General features: G+C 34.5%; 1 protein-coding gene across 4 annotated transcripts; it reads left to right on the top strand.

Annotated features, from left to right (window-relative positions):
- Positions 1-2423: 2423 nt before the first annotated feature.
- LOC114299818 (uncharacterized) lies at positions 2424-13439 on the top strand. 4 transcript variants are annotated; one of them, XM_082886444.1, is made up of 8 exons: positions 2424-2507; positions 4285-5132; positions 8406-8594; positions 9022-9113; positions 11331-11390; positions 11495-11564; positions 12066-12269; positions 12831-13439. In XM_082886444.1, the coding sequence occupies exons 2-8, from the start codon at positions 4455-4457 to the stop codon at positions 13215-13217; spliced, it is 1680 nt and encodes a 559-aa protein (XP_082742570.1). In that variant the 5' UTR covers positions 2424-2507; positions 4285-4454; the 3' UTR covers positions 13218-13439. The 4 variants fall into 4 exon arrangements, with proteins under 4 accessions (XP_082742570.1, XP_082742569.1, XP_082742572.1 ...); XM_082886443.1 differs by having other exon boundaries at positions 2480-2645; XM_082886446.1 differs by lacking the exon at positions 2424-2507 and adding an exon at positions 2645-2806.
- The last annotated feature ends 545 nt before the right edge of the window (positions 13440-13984 follow it).

The raw sequence follows: 13984 nt of genomic DNA, 5'->3' as shown, positions 1-13984 counted from the left end.
CAAACAACCCCTAAATAGTTCAAAAGATTTTATTTTGAAATTTATTAGTACTTTATCCAAAATTTAACTAGTAATATAATATCTTTGAAAAGTAAGAAAACTTAAATTAAATAAATTATTATTATTTAAAAAATTAAGCAATGATTATTTAAATATCAAAAGGCCTTTATTTGAAATTTTATTTGCTGACTCCAAAAAAATTCACTGGTTCTATTTTTTTTTTTTTTTTCAAAAAGTGATTTGAAAACTCTATTTTGAAAAAGATTCTTTATTTGGTTTTCAAAAAATTGTATCATTGCAATTTTAAGTTTCCGTCTAATTCAAGGAAAGAGACAATTTTAAAAAAAATTTGTCACATCAAAAAATACTCTCATCTTAGTTATATATATATATATATATATATATGTACATGTTATATATGTATGAAAACATAATGAGTGATGCTACGTAGCTCGAAACTCTTCCCCCCCGAATCCCCCGAACAAAAAACGACGCCGTTTTTGGTTCTTTTTTTTTTTTTTTTGCAGATCAGAACCAGTAAGAAGGAGGAGGAGGAGGAGGAGGAGGAGGAGGAGGGACTGGAGGGGGCATAATATTCGGGGAAGGAGGAGGCGAAGGCGGAGACGGCGGTCGGAGCTGGAGCTGTTGCTGCTGCTGTGACGAGCTGGCGGTGAGGCGACGACGGCGGGCGGCGAGGTTTGCAGCCCTCTTCTTCCTTCTTCTTCTCTCTCTCTCTCTCCCTCTCCCTCTCCCTCTCCCTCTTCCCCCTGCGTTTCAGTTTCAGACTGAAAATTGAGGAAAAAAAGAAAGAAAAAAAAAAAAAAAAACCTAATGCCCAAAACAACAGGGGAGGAAGTCTCGAGCTACCAAACATTATTCAAACATAATTTCTTTTGTAGGCCTCGTTTGACAAGTGGCTGTTTTAGCCTAAAAACTAAAAAGTTACTAAAAAAATAAAAAAGCCAACAACTTATACTAAAAATTCAAAAATTTCCTTTTCTCTTTACTTTTTGCATATTTTTTCATAAGAAGTCAAAAATTCATCCCAAACATACTAATTTTTTTTACCTCATATTTTAGCCAAAAAGTCAAAAAAATACGAAAATAGTCTGTTCCCAAACGAGGCCGTAGAATTAAAAAAAATTTCAACCACAAAAAACGTAATTTTTTTTTTCCAAATCGGCATTAAAAAATTTCATTCGTAGAATTAATTTTTCATAAATGTTATGCAGAAAATTGATTTACAAAGTCGCATTAAAAAAATCATAATTTTTGGAAATTTATTTACAATTTTGTATGTTTAAATTTACTTACAAAATCGTAAATTTATGTTTAAATTTATGATTTACAAAATTTCAAAATTGTCTATCTGCTTAAATTGGAGGACAACTTCAATTTGAAAAATCCTCAACACATCATTTTCAAAATTGTCTCTCCTTAAAATCCTCGACATATCATTTTAAAAAGTAAACTCGATTTTCAAAATAACCAAACAAATACTCTAAAATTTTTAAAAACTGAATTTGAAAAATAACAACCAAACATAGTGTTTGGTCTCTGGCGAGAGGCTAGGCTAACAAGCTAAAAAAAAATTGACTTTTTAAATAAGATCCATAGTTATTTGGCAGTTGCTAAAACATATATTTTTTTCTGAATTTTTGTCTTAATGAATTTTTTAAAATTATTTTTTTATAGTAGTTCTAATTTTAAAAAATCTAAAGAGTAATAGCATTTTAAAAAAAATATTAAACACACAAAAAAAATTAAATTAACTAAAATTTTCAATATTTTTTTTTAATTATAAAATTTGTCAAATGCATCATTTTTTATTTTATTTTTCCAAAACAACTTTATCCTTAAAAAATAATATAAACTATTAGGATGATTAATCCGTAACTCAGATTAACATCACGTAATATTTTATTGTAATATAATTAGTAGAGAAGATAAGACATTAATTATGAATAAAGCTTTGGACCCCCAGTGGGGGTACTGGGGTCACCTCCCATTGGTCCAAAAAAAAAATAGTTTTTTTTTTTTTTTTTTTGAGTTTTCAGCCAACCCCAGGCCGACACGTGGCACTGGGGGGGTCACTGGGGGTCATCCCCAGTGGGGGTCTGTAGCATTGCTGCATTAATTATTTATGTGAAATGATTAAAAAATATGAAAAAGACTATTCTAGCCCTTAGCATTCTTTAGCTCATGCTTCTTTTTTGTTTGAGTACGTATTCCAAACATTCTATTAAATATTTTACTAAATCTCTTACATGACGTGGGACTTACATAAATTTACATGTACATGACGTGGGACTCACATAAATTTACGTGTATGTGATTCACACCTTATGAAAAATTTAATAGAATATTTGAGATTCCCAACCTACCTCTTTTTATTTTTCTTGGCTGCCACGCGGATCGAACAACGACACGTGTAAGCCACTCCTCCTCTCATATCATTACTTTCTTTCACTTTTTCGAAGGCTTTTATTCGAATCGATATTTCTCTGGTAATTTCTTATTCTTTTTCCTTGATTTCGCACAAAAAAGATCGGATTTTTTTTTTTGGATTTCTTCGCTTTATTATCACCAAGCATTGAATTCCCCAACTAATGAATGAAGACTCCGATAGTCAGAATCTTAATTCGGTGTGTTACATTTTCTCAGTAACCAAACAGACGATTGAATTTGCATTTCAAACTCTCTATTTATAATATTAGAATGTTATTGTCTGAATTCGGATGCCCTTTACTTAGACATGGAAGATTTGCCTTTTTGGGTTGTTTTAATGGAAATTGTTGAATTCATGGTGATTTGTAGCTTTTACTGTTGATTCCTTCTCTCTGTTTCTATATACATATGCTTGCATATGTGTGTGTGTGTGTGTTTGCAAAATGATGTCTTATTAGTATTTTTATGCTAGTTTATACTGGTTGATGTCATGAAACTTAAGGCTCTGTTTGTTTATGGATTTGTGTAGTGATTTGAAAAAGGAAAGGAAAAAAAGTGAGTGAAATGTGAATGAAATATAGTTACATTTCACTAGCCTTTTCTCTTTCCAAATCCATGATCCAAAGGTATTAATTTTATTTATTTATTTACTTTTTGTTGAGTAAAAAGTAGTGTCTTAGACAACATTTATATTATTTACAAAATAAGGAAAAGGGATTGAGATCCTGAAATCTGTTAGCAGAGTAAAACAGGGTAGACACCAAAATACAATCGTTTCCAGGAGAGCAACAAAAGACTATCATCTAATCCAAGCATTTGGATCTTGTGTTGTGTCAAATAAATACCCAAACCCCAATCTGTAGAATTCCGTGTGTCTCTCTAATACTAAACCAAGCAATACAAGTCTCCTTGCAGTCCTAATGGGATAAACCAAGGTTTCTAGTGCAGTAATAGTTGACTTTCCCCAATTGAGGTATGATTGCCATTTATCCCTACTATCCCTACTATCATCATCAGTTTAGTTTTATTTGTAATAACTTAGAACCATAGTGTATTTGAGCATCTGTGTATCAACTGTTGTAACATTTAAAAAAGAATTTCAGAGCTGCACTATCATTTTTAAATGTGATTTTGTTGCATGGAAATTGAGTCGATAACCAATGATGTGATTTGAGAAATCAAAATTTTTTGAATTTTGATGATTAAGTTGTCCTTTTCTATTTGTCTTTAGTGATTTTGGTAAAATCCTTCTATGACAAATATGTTTCTGGATAAACTTGTACCAAATAAACTACGTTAAAGGAGGCAAAGGTTAATTCTTAACTTTAAGGTCTTATAAAGCAATTTGTGTGATGGAATGGTTGACATTTTTTAGAATGCGGCACAGTTTTCAATCGTGCAAGCAGACCTTGCTTTACTTCCCAGGCCTCCCTTTGGCTATTTTCTAACTTCAGTAAATTTTTCCTAATTGGGAACTGGGTTTTATCCCATACCTTCCACCTGGAAACCTCTCTGGGATATCACTTCAACTTATTTATCCGTGCCATTTTGTGCAGAAGCTACTGGCGAAGTATGATGCTAGCACCGCAACAAAAAATCTTTAACATTATACGTCTTACCTGATCTAATCTTGAAATATTTGATTAATGTTGGCATCTATCATCTGAGTAATTTTCAGTTTGCTAAACTGATTTTACTTTTCAGAAGTGTAATAATGTTTGTTGTTTTCTTTTGTTGAATATATGTGTGTATTCTTTTTACTTTCTTAAGGTTGTTTTACTGAACATTTTATCATGACCTTCGAAAGACTGAAGGCAACTTATTACTGAATTTCAGAACTAGCTACTATACCAAGTTCAGCATCCTGGTGTCTCAGTATGAGTGTAGCTGCTTCTGAAAGAATATGCCTCTGCGGATTATTTCCAGTTCTTCTCTTTTGATCGCTCCTGCATAAGTGTGTGTCAATACTTTCAGTCTCCTATTTTCTGTTCTGCACGAAACAAAACATGAGTGGCATGGACCACTCTTTCCGTGGTAATAAAACAAAGAAACAAGAAAACCTTAAAAATAAGGAGGCCATGCCGGGGAGTGAACTCTGGACTGATGGACTAATTTGTGCTTTTGAACATGTTCGAATGCATAAGAAATCTGTAAGGCCAAGATCTTATTCGAAGACCCATTCTTCGGATGGTGAGAACATAAAGAAACAAGTGCCTACCGATGTAGCAACTGAGGCTTCTTCTCCAAAAGCAAATGAGAACAATTTAATGGAATCCACATCTCTTGTTGAGTTGGGGGATGATCACATTGCTCCTTGCGATGATGATACAGATTGCCAGCCACCTCAATCAGACCATTTGCATAGTGTGGACAGACTTTCAGGAAATCATTGGGTTCCAATTGGGTGGGCTAGGATTTCTGAACTAGTCCAAACAGTTGATATCGGCTGGGACTCACACCAGCTTGATATCATGGTTGATGAAGATGACTTAACTGTTGCAGATTTAGCAGCTCCTTACTGGGAGAGGCCAGGTGGGCCTAGATGGTGGTGCCATGTTGTCGCAGGTCACCCATTTGTTGATGTGTGGCTCAGAAATGCTCAGTGGTTGCATCCGGCCATTAGTATTGCTTTGAGAGATGAAAGTCGACTGATAAGTGATCGGATGAAACACCTCCTGTACGAGGTAATTGCTTGTTTAGCTTCTGATCTTACTAGCTTATTTGGTTGATCGTGCTTCATGAATGATATGATAGACATAATCTAATAATTTAGGAGATAAGGATTCTATAATGCAAGTGCTGTGTGCATACTGGATAGAATCTCAGTATGGATCCCAACAGATCTCATGTGTGATGATGTAAAAAGACAACACAACACAACACTGCAAGTTGAGAGCTTGTTTGGAATGCAGCTAAAAAGGCTGCTTTTTGGCTAATAATTAAAAAAAAAAATTCCAAAAGGCAACTCAACTTTTCCATTCACAAAAAAATAACATTTTTAGCCACTTCCCAAACACATTTTTAGCTTCTAAAAAACAAAAGCTGCTAAAAAGTCAGTACCGAACAACCTTTGAGGGCTGGTTAGATTTATTAAAATTTTATGGCATGTTCAAGTCTATGTTTTTTAATAGACTCTTTAAAAGGCTCAATATATTTGTTGACTCAAATAAAATTGAATCAAACTTCCCAGAAAGGAGGGATCTTCTTGTTATTTCGAATTGGGGTGCAAATTAGTGCTCACTGCTCAGCTTAGCTGAGAGTGGAGGAGTTTGCACTCAGTAGTAGCTTAGCAGCTGTGCAGTTTCTGGGAGAGAAACTTGCTGGACTTTAAAGTTTTAACCACTCAAGTCGAGCTCAACTTGTTATGTTTGGTGAGGTCTACAGTCAAGATTGGCTTGGTTTATTGTAAGGACTGTGGAAAATCCCCAATTATCCAGCTGGTTTTGCAAAACCACTGTGCTAGTTGGCCACATGTAAAGTTCCTATTGATTAGATTCATAGATTCATAATCATTACATGTGTACCTAGAAGTGCTCACTCATTCCACTCATCCTAACACTCTTGATTTGTTGGACCAACATTAGGTAGCAACTTTATTTGGGTCTGTGAGATTTTGTGTTGTTAGTGAACTGATGCTTGAAAGACTCTCTCTGTACTAATTTCATTAGCAACTATATCACTTCTCAACCTATATTTTTATGAAGAAAATGAATCCTGATCATTACATTACCAGGGGTTGGGTGGGTTCAAGATTATGCAAAATTCACTTTAGGTTGCTCCATAGTTCATGGAATTTGTAATAATTGTAAAACTAATATAATGGAAAAGAATGAAAATTGGCTTACCCATGAATGAGGTAGAGACCATGTATATATAATAGATTCATGATACAATTTAAAAAATGATATAAATAAGGAAACAATTCTAAATCAGTGATTGATACAATCACAGATTATATACATAATAATAAAAATAAAAGATTCTATGTATTCTAATTTCTATATTCAATATTTCCCCTCAAGCTGGTGTGAAGATATTCAACAATCGCAGCTTGTCAATGGATGGCTGGAAGAAGCGGGAAAAAACTCAACGGCTAGTCTAAATAAATGCTACTGAACAAATCTAGTAGTCCACTAAATAAAAAAAGCCAAAAAAGTGCTTAATACATTAGCACCACACCCTAGAAAAAAAAAAAAAAAAAAAAAAACAAGGATTGAAGTGCCCTAGAAGAAACTAATCGGAATCAATGTCGGGACATTTTAAAAGGGTCATGCCGGACCGTTGCAGGTTCTGACCGAAATCAATGTCGAGACAGTTTACGGGGTCATGTCGGACCATTGTAGGAACTAACCGAAATCAATGTCGAGATAGTTTAAGGGGTCATGTCGGACCATTGTAGAGACTAACTGGATGTTGAACCAACAAATGTGGCACATACATAACTTATGACGTGGTGCTAAATAATGATGGCAATAGATGATTGAGTGTGCCAAGGGGCAGCTTATTAAAAAGTGTGCCTGAGGGGGGGGCAGCTTAGGCGGTGCGCCAAGGGGGCGACTTGGATTATGCGCCAGAAGGGGTGACTTGGGTTGTGCGCCAAATAGGGCGGCTTAGGTGGTTCACATGGTATATCACCATGCTCACCATGATATAGGTGTAATACCCTCCTCAAACTCAAATTAGTTTGAAGATAGAAACTTATTTGAGGTTGAAGTAGAGGGAAAGACAAAGTGGAGCAAAAACACACAAAAAAATAGATTGCGAGTAAACAAAAATATGATAGAGATATTTGAGATATGAATAAACTAGTGGATAGAGGAAGAGATCACCACGAAGTGATACTGAAAAAAAATATAACAGTGGAATGGGTTGTTGTCCGGCGGGTAGCCAAGGCAAGGCTGCCGGCTGCCGCCTGCCGATGAAGCAAAATTACTAGGTACTTAACCTAGTTTTGATACCAAAAAGAATGAAAAGAATTATTTGGCTTATCTGTGAATGAGGTAGAGACCATGTATATATAATAGATTCATGATACAATTTAAGAAACGATATAAATAAAAAAACAATACTAAATCAGTAATTGACACAATCACAGATTATATACATAATACTAAAAATAAAAAGATTCTATGTACTCTAATTTCTATATTCAACAAATGGTTCCATATTTGAGTGAACATTAAGTGCTAATCCATGTTACCTTGTGTGCTGCTTGGTGCCAATACAAAATTGAAAGAGCAGGATTGCTTGGAACCCACCGTTGTTTCATGCCATGAAAACTCAGCTACATCTTTGTGGTGCATCTGTCCTTTTCAAACTTCTATTAATAAAAAAATAAACTTTTTAACTACTCTTCGTAGTACTTCTGAGTATCATGAAAGCCAATTGATATAAACTACTACATGTAGCAGAAGGAATGCAACATATTCATAAATCTTAGACATCAGAGCTTTGACCATTAAATATGATGGGAACATGCTGGTTGTATCATGGTGCAATATTTGCTTCGTTTTGTATTAAGATAATTTGGATTTGTCAATGGTGGTATGAGATCAAAAAAGGAAAGCAGATGAACCGCATTTTTTCTCTGATCTATCTTTGTATACAAAAGGCAAAGAGTTGACAGAGGATGCATGTAGAAGTTTTAGTATTTTGACTGAATGTTGATACTTATGATGAGGAACTGTGACAGAGCTGTATTTTGACTGAAGGTTTCAGTATTTGCTTTTTGCTTTTTGCTTTCTGGTTCTGTCTTGGAAATAAAAGATCACTGTGTATTGCATGAATAAGTTTTAGTTCATTTTGTGTTTCTCTTTTCATTAAAATACAGGGTTCAGGCCAATTATATTTGGTTGTGTCCCTTTAATTATAATGAAATAGATGGAAAAGGTAATGTTTTCAACTCTATATGAATTGTGTATTATTGGAATGTTGATTATGGTTTATGTCTTATATAGGTCCCAGTTAGGGTTGCTGGAGGGCTATTGTTTGAACTATTGGGTCAATCAGTTGGTGATCCGACTGTTAATGAAGATGACATCCCCATTGTGCTTCGTTCTTGGCAAGCACAAAACTTCCTAATAACTGTTTTGCATGTCAAAGGAGCTGCATCAAGCATTAATGTGTTGGGTATCACAGAAGTTCAGGTATAAATGCGAAGAATCCTTCTAGTGAAATTTAAAAAAATTATTTCGATTCCCAATACTCATGATAATGTTTGTGATGGATAGAAAACTCAAATTCAACCATCTATAGAGACAGTTAGGATAAATACCTCAACCGCAAAATCCATTTCCACACTTGATCCATAGAGTCCACAAGTTTTTCTAGGGAGTGTAGGAGAGGAAATCTCTAAGTGCTAGCTCTTATGAAGAATCTCTTATTTATAGAACTAGGTAATCTTGTTCCATAAGTATTAATCTATCTTTTCCTACAAGAATTAGACTTTATCACAATTATTTTTAATTGCAATAAAAACCTTAATTAGACCTTCAGTCTATTAATAAAGTTTTGGTTGTTTCAGTTCTTGTTTAATTTTTGGTTCATAATTACTCGTGGTCTCCTCTTCTCCAGGAACATCTATTTGCTGGTGGTAACAATTCACCAAGATCAGTGCATGAAATCATTGCACATCTAACCTGCCGCCTTGCTCGATGGGATGACAGGTGAGGGAAAAGTTTCCATATATTACTAGTCTAACCTATGTACACAGTACACCTACTTATGTTTGTCTAGTTGCGTGGATAATTTTTTAGGTGACATGAGTGCAAATAATAGTTTTCAGTTAATGAATGTTGGGAAAATTGCTTTTCAGTTGGACAGTGGGAAAATAATCTCATTTTCATGGTAGTGCAAGTCTCTTGTTTTGGAGACCAACAGAGGCAGTAGTAAAGAGATGCGATGCTGTAACGGTAGATGGAAGTGTTAGGGGATGGGGTAGGCCTAGATTAACGTTGACTAGCGTTATAAATAGAGATATGAATTTACTTAATTTGACTAATGAAATGGCCTTTGATAGGGCCGCGTGGAGAAAAAAGATTCATGTAGCCGACCCCATTTGATGGGACTTAAGGCTTGGTTTGGTTTGATTTGGTTTGCAAGTCTCTTGTGTGTATTGTGTGTACAGTGCAATCCTTTTTTGTGTTTGGTGCTAGTCTTTGTTGTGTCCTATGAAGCACTGACACTTCAAAACAAGTGCCGTATCTGTGTCGGACACACAGACACTTTGGGGACACGTATGAGACACGCCACATGACTTTTCCCTTTATTGAATTAATTTATTTTCAAGGGATACGCCGGGGACACTTCGGGAACACACTAGGGATATGCCAAGTAATCTTTTCCCCTATTTTTTTTAGTGTTTTTGATGAATGTTGAATGTTTATTATTTTTTTTCTTAGATTTAAATATTTAATAGATCATCTATAAAAAAATATATAAACTGTTTATAAGTGCTTTTTTTAAAATAAAAAATATATATAGAATTAGAGTTATTTTTTTGTTAATATTGATTGTTTGTGGATGTAATATTAATCTAAATAGTAAATAAAAATATAAGAAAACATATTTTATTGCCGTGTCCGTGTCCTCATTTTTTTGAAATCGATTGTCCATGTCCACATCCGTATACGTGTTTGTACTTCTTAGGTTGTGCCAGACTTGCACCAAAAAAGCTTCCACCTATAGTGCAATTATTTTAAGACTATCCCACTTATTTTTATTTTCAGCATAAATGTTCTGCTGGAAGGTGGTTGTTTTTTTTTTGTGATTGTAGCTTCTGAACCTTATAGTGAAATGATTTTAACAGAGTTGGCAAGGCTTTTTCTGTCTTGTATTTGGGAAAACCCAAGTTTGGTACCTTGCGATCGTCAAATATCATAGGAGGTACTACTGGATTGATAGATATAAAAAATATGTTTGGATTTGTTCAAAGAAAGTGCATGTGGATATAAAGATTCCATCTTTCTAGGTCAGTTGATATAGAAAGTTCTTAGGAAAGTTTGATTGTAAGAGTGACGGGATAATCTTTTTGTGTTACTCCACAAATAGTGGAGCTTGTAGGGTTTATTGTGAAGCAGTATGAAAGTAATGTGCAACATATAAGTGTGAGGACACCCTCACCATAACAGTTGGCTTTTGGAATTGAGTTCTACCCAAGACTTTGTAACATGTAATCAGAGTCGGAGCAGCCATGGATGGGTAGGGTGCATATCTCTAGCCTGCACGCGGAAAGTGCTGCTGGGTGAGCATGTTGCACGTGAGGGACAGTCTGAGTGTGAGATGAAGTCTCACATCTCCTAGATACGAAAGTAATGTGCAATTATTAGTGTGAGGGCACCTTCACCTTAACAACTAGCTGTTGAGGTTGAGTTCTACCTGAGACTAACATGTATATCTTTGGAACTTCTACCATTATGGTGGTTGATGATACATGAACTATAAAATCTTTTTGTTAAGTAAACTGCTGCACGTAGCATTGAAATCATGATATTTTAGCTGATATGTTAAATCCCCGATTGTCCCCAAAGTTTAAGTTATTAGGAAATGAGTCCAACAATGTACAACTGCAGGATATGATTGTATGATAGGGTAGTTTGATATAGTTCTAAAGTTCCTTATTTTGGTGTGTTTTATTGTTATCCTTTGTTGTTGTATGGAATCCTATGAGATTTTATTCGGCTCTGAGCTGACAATGCTGTAAACATTCATTTGTTAATGTTTGACATAAATAAATAAACTACACATTTTTTATTTCTCATCTGTATTTAACGATGTACTTAATTATCATTTCTGTGGTTTCAGCTTGCACTACCATAGAGTTTCTTCATTCAGTAATTTCTAAAATCAGATCTTTTTATTTATTTATTTATTTTTATGTTAAGATTATTCCGGAGGTCTATATTTGGGGTAGCTGATGAAGTGGAGTTGAAGTTTATGAACAGGTACTTCAATGCACACAGCCACAGACGTTTCTTCCATTATGAATTGTTATTCTTAACAAGTTCCCATAAACTTCATTTTAACGAATATTCTTCTTGGTGAATAGGAGGACCCAAGAAGATATGAATCTTTTCACTATAATTCTGAACCAAGAAATCAGAAGGTTATCGAGAGAGGTATTACACTTCATCGTGATAAAATGTCATTACTTTTCCATAAAAAGCCACTATCGGTGTTATCAACTGAACGAACATGAAGTAGGATTGAAATGATATCTGAAACATGAGTAATGTGTGATCAAGAAACTTTTTTGTTCCTAAAATCAGGCCTAATTTCACTTTCGTTCTGCACATATCAGTTGTACTTGCCTATCTCAGTTAAAAAAAGAAGAAGAAAAAAAGAAGAAAAGTATCTCAATTGATATGAGGATGCCATCTAGACAAAGCTTGGATAAACCATGCCAAGTCAGCTCTATCACTTTAAAATGACATAATATGGTTGTAAGTAAACATCAACACTCTGTAATAGATTAGCAAGGCTTTTAATAGTAATTGAAATTTGTATGGACTGCTTACTAACACACTTATTTGTCTTTTCTTCTTCTTCTTCTTCTTATTTTAACAAAAGAAAAAGGAGAAGAAATATAAGTTTGAATTGGTTTCATACTTATTATGCAGGTCATACGAGTGAAATGGTCACTCCATGCAAGAGAGGAGATTGTTTTTGAGCTTCTCCAACACTTAAGGGGCAATGCGACTAAAAGTTTGCTGGAGGTAATACAAAAAAGTACAAGGGAAATGATTCAGGAGCAAGAAGCAGTTCGCGACCGCTTATTTAACATTCAAGATGTCATGCAAGGCACTGTGCGTGCTTGGTTACAGGTTTGACTTTTAAAATTTTCATACGAGAAAATGTGATTTTTCAGTCCCATGCATAGACATTTTATTTATGCTTGTTCCCAAGTGTTGCTTTTTAGCTAAATTATGGCTTTGGCATCTCATGGCTCTAATTCTTTTACTGAAAGATTTGGTTCCATCTCGCTTCTTTTCGTCTTTTCAGCTTTGCAACTTGCTGATTTCTTTACGAAAACTCATACTATTGCTTGATTTCAGTTTTTTCTTGGCAAACTCTCAGTATTTTCTGCTAAAACACGTTGAGTTTGAGCGGAGGTGTGAGCATATTATGTAATTATGGAAATATATCCATTAGGTTATTTGTGAATATTCGATTGATTGTAAATTAATTGTATAGGGTTATTTTCTATTATAAATTAGGTTTAGGATTGCTATAAATATTGGTTGTAATCTTTGTATTACGTACAATTGAATATACAGACTTTATTCAGAACTCTTGCACCTACATCAATTGTTTTACTAGTTTAGTAAAGATTAGTTTGGTTAACTCCTCACTTTTTTATTTTTTATTTTTTATTTTAATGTCAGGATAGAAGCCTTCGAGTGACCCATAATTTGGCCGTCTTTGGGGGATGCGGCCTTGTTCTGTCCATCTTCACCGGGCTATTTGGAATCAACGTTGATGGGATCCCTGGATCCGGGAACACCCCATACGCATTTGGTCTTTTTACAGCCATCTTGTTTCTCTTGGGAATCGGGCTAATTGCACTTGGAATACTCTACCTTGGGTTAAAGCAACCCATCACTGATGAGCAGGTTGAAGTTAGGAAGTTAGAGCTGCAAGAGTTAGTCAAGATGTTCCAACATGAAGCGGAAACTCATGCCCAAGTTCGCAAAAACTTTTCTCGGAACAACTTACCCCCGACTTCAGCTGGTAAGTTATTGGATGACGCGGATTACATTCTCATCCACTGACAATTTTGTGTAGTCAGCCAAGTGTGTTGAACCATCCAATACAAGTGTGAGGTGAGTATGATTAGCTTCTTACTTTTACTTTGTCTTTTGCCAATACCTGCAACCGATAGTTTTATGTGTACAAATGCTAACATCAATTTTGTTTTTGGAGGATAATTTTAATCTCTTTATGTACCCAAATAGCCAAGAAAATGCCTAATTTTTACTAGTTTATAGCACAAAGTGGCTGCATTGTGATTATGATACATTTGTGTAGTGTATTAAGATCTTAGAAACAGGAATTTACAATTCCTTCTTCACAATGATGGTTTTTTTTTTTTTTTAAATAAAAAAATTTCCCCTCAGCCAAAGGCTAGGAGGGTGGAGATCTGAGTTTAAAGGCTAAACAAAGTCAGAAAACATTAGCATAGCACACCATTGAAATGGAAGTCTTTTCTCAATTCATGAAAATGGAAAGCATCAAAATTCTTGATGTTTAATGTACCTGTAGACCTACCCTTTTTTTTTTTTTGTGGCTTAAAATATTGTCCAATAGATAACTTTTTCCAAAAAAAAAAAATGTAGTGTTCGGTAGAGTTTTAGAATTTTGATTTGGGAATAGAGTTGTATTTTGAGTTTGTGCGTTTTGGAATTATGATTTGAGTGTGGAAAATTTGTTTGGTTATGAGTTTTGAAAACTGTTTTAAATTGAGTTTAGAATTTTTGGTGTGAAATATAATATTTGATTCAAAAACTTACAATTCAAAATTCTATTCAAAACTTGTAAT

Source organism: Camellia sinensis, chromosome 9, assembly GCF_055761805.1.
Source record: "Camellia sinensis isolate YWXY chromosome 9, ASM5576180v1, whole genome shotgun sequence".
NCBI lineage: Eukaryota > Viridiplantae > Streptophyta > Magnoliopsida > Ericales > Theaceae > Camellia > Camellia sinensis.
This window is presented reverse-complemented; position numbering and strand designations above follow the sequence as displayed.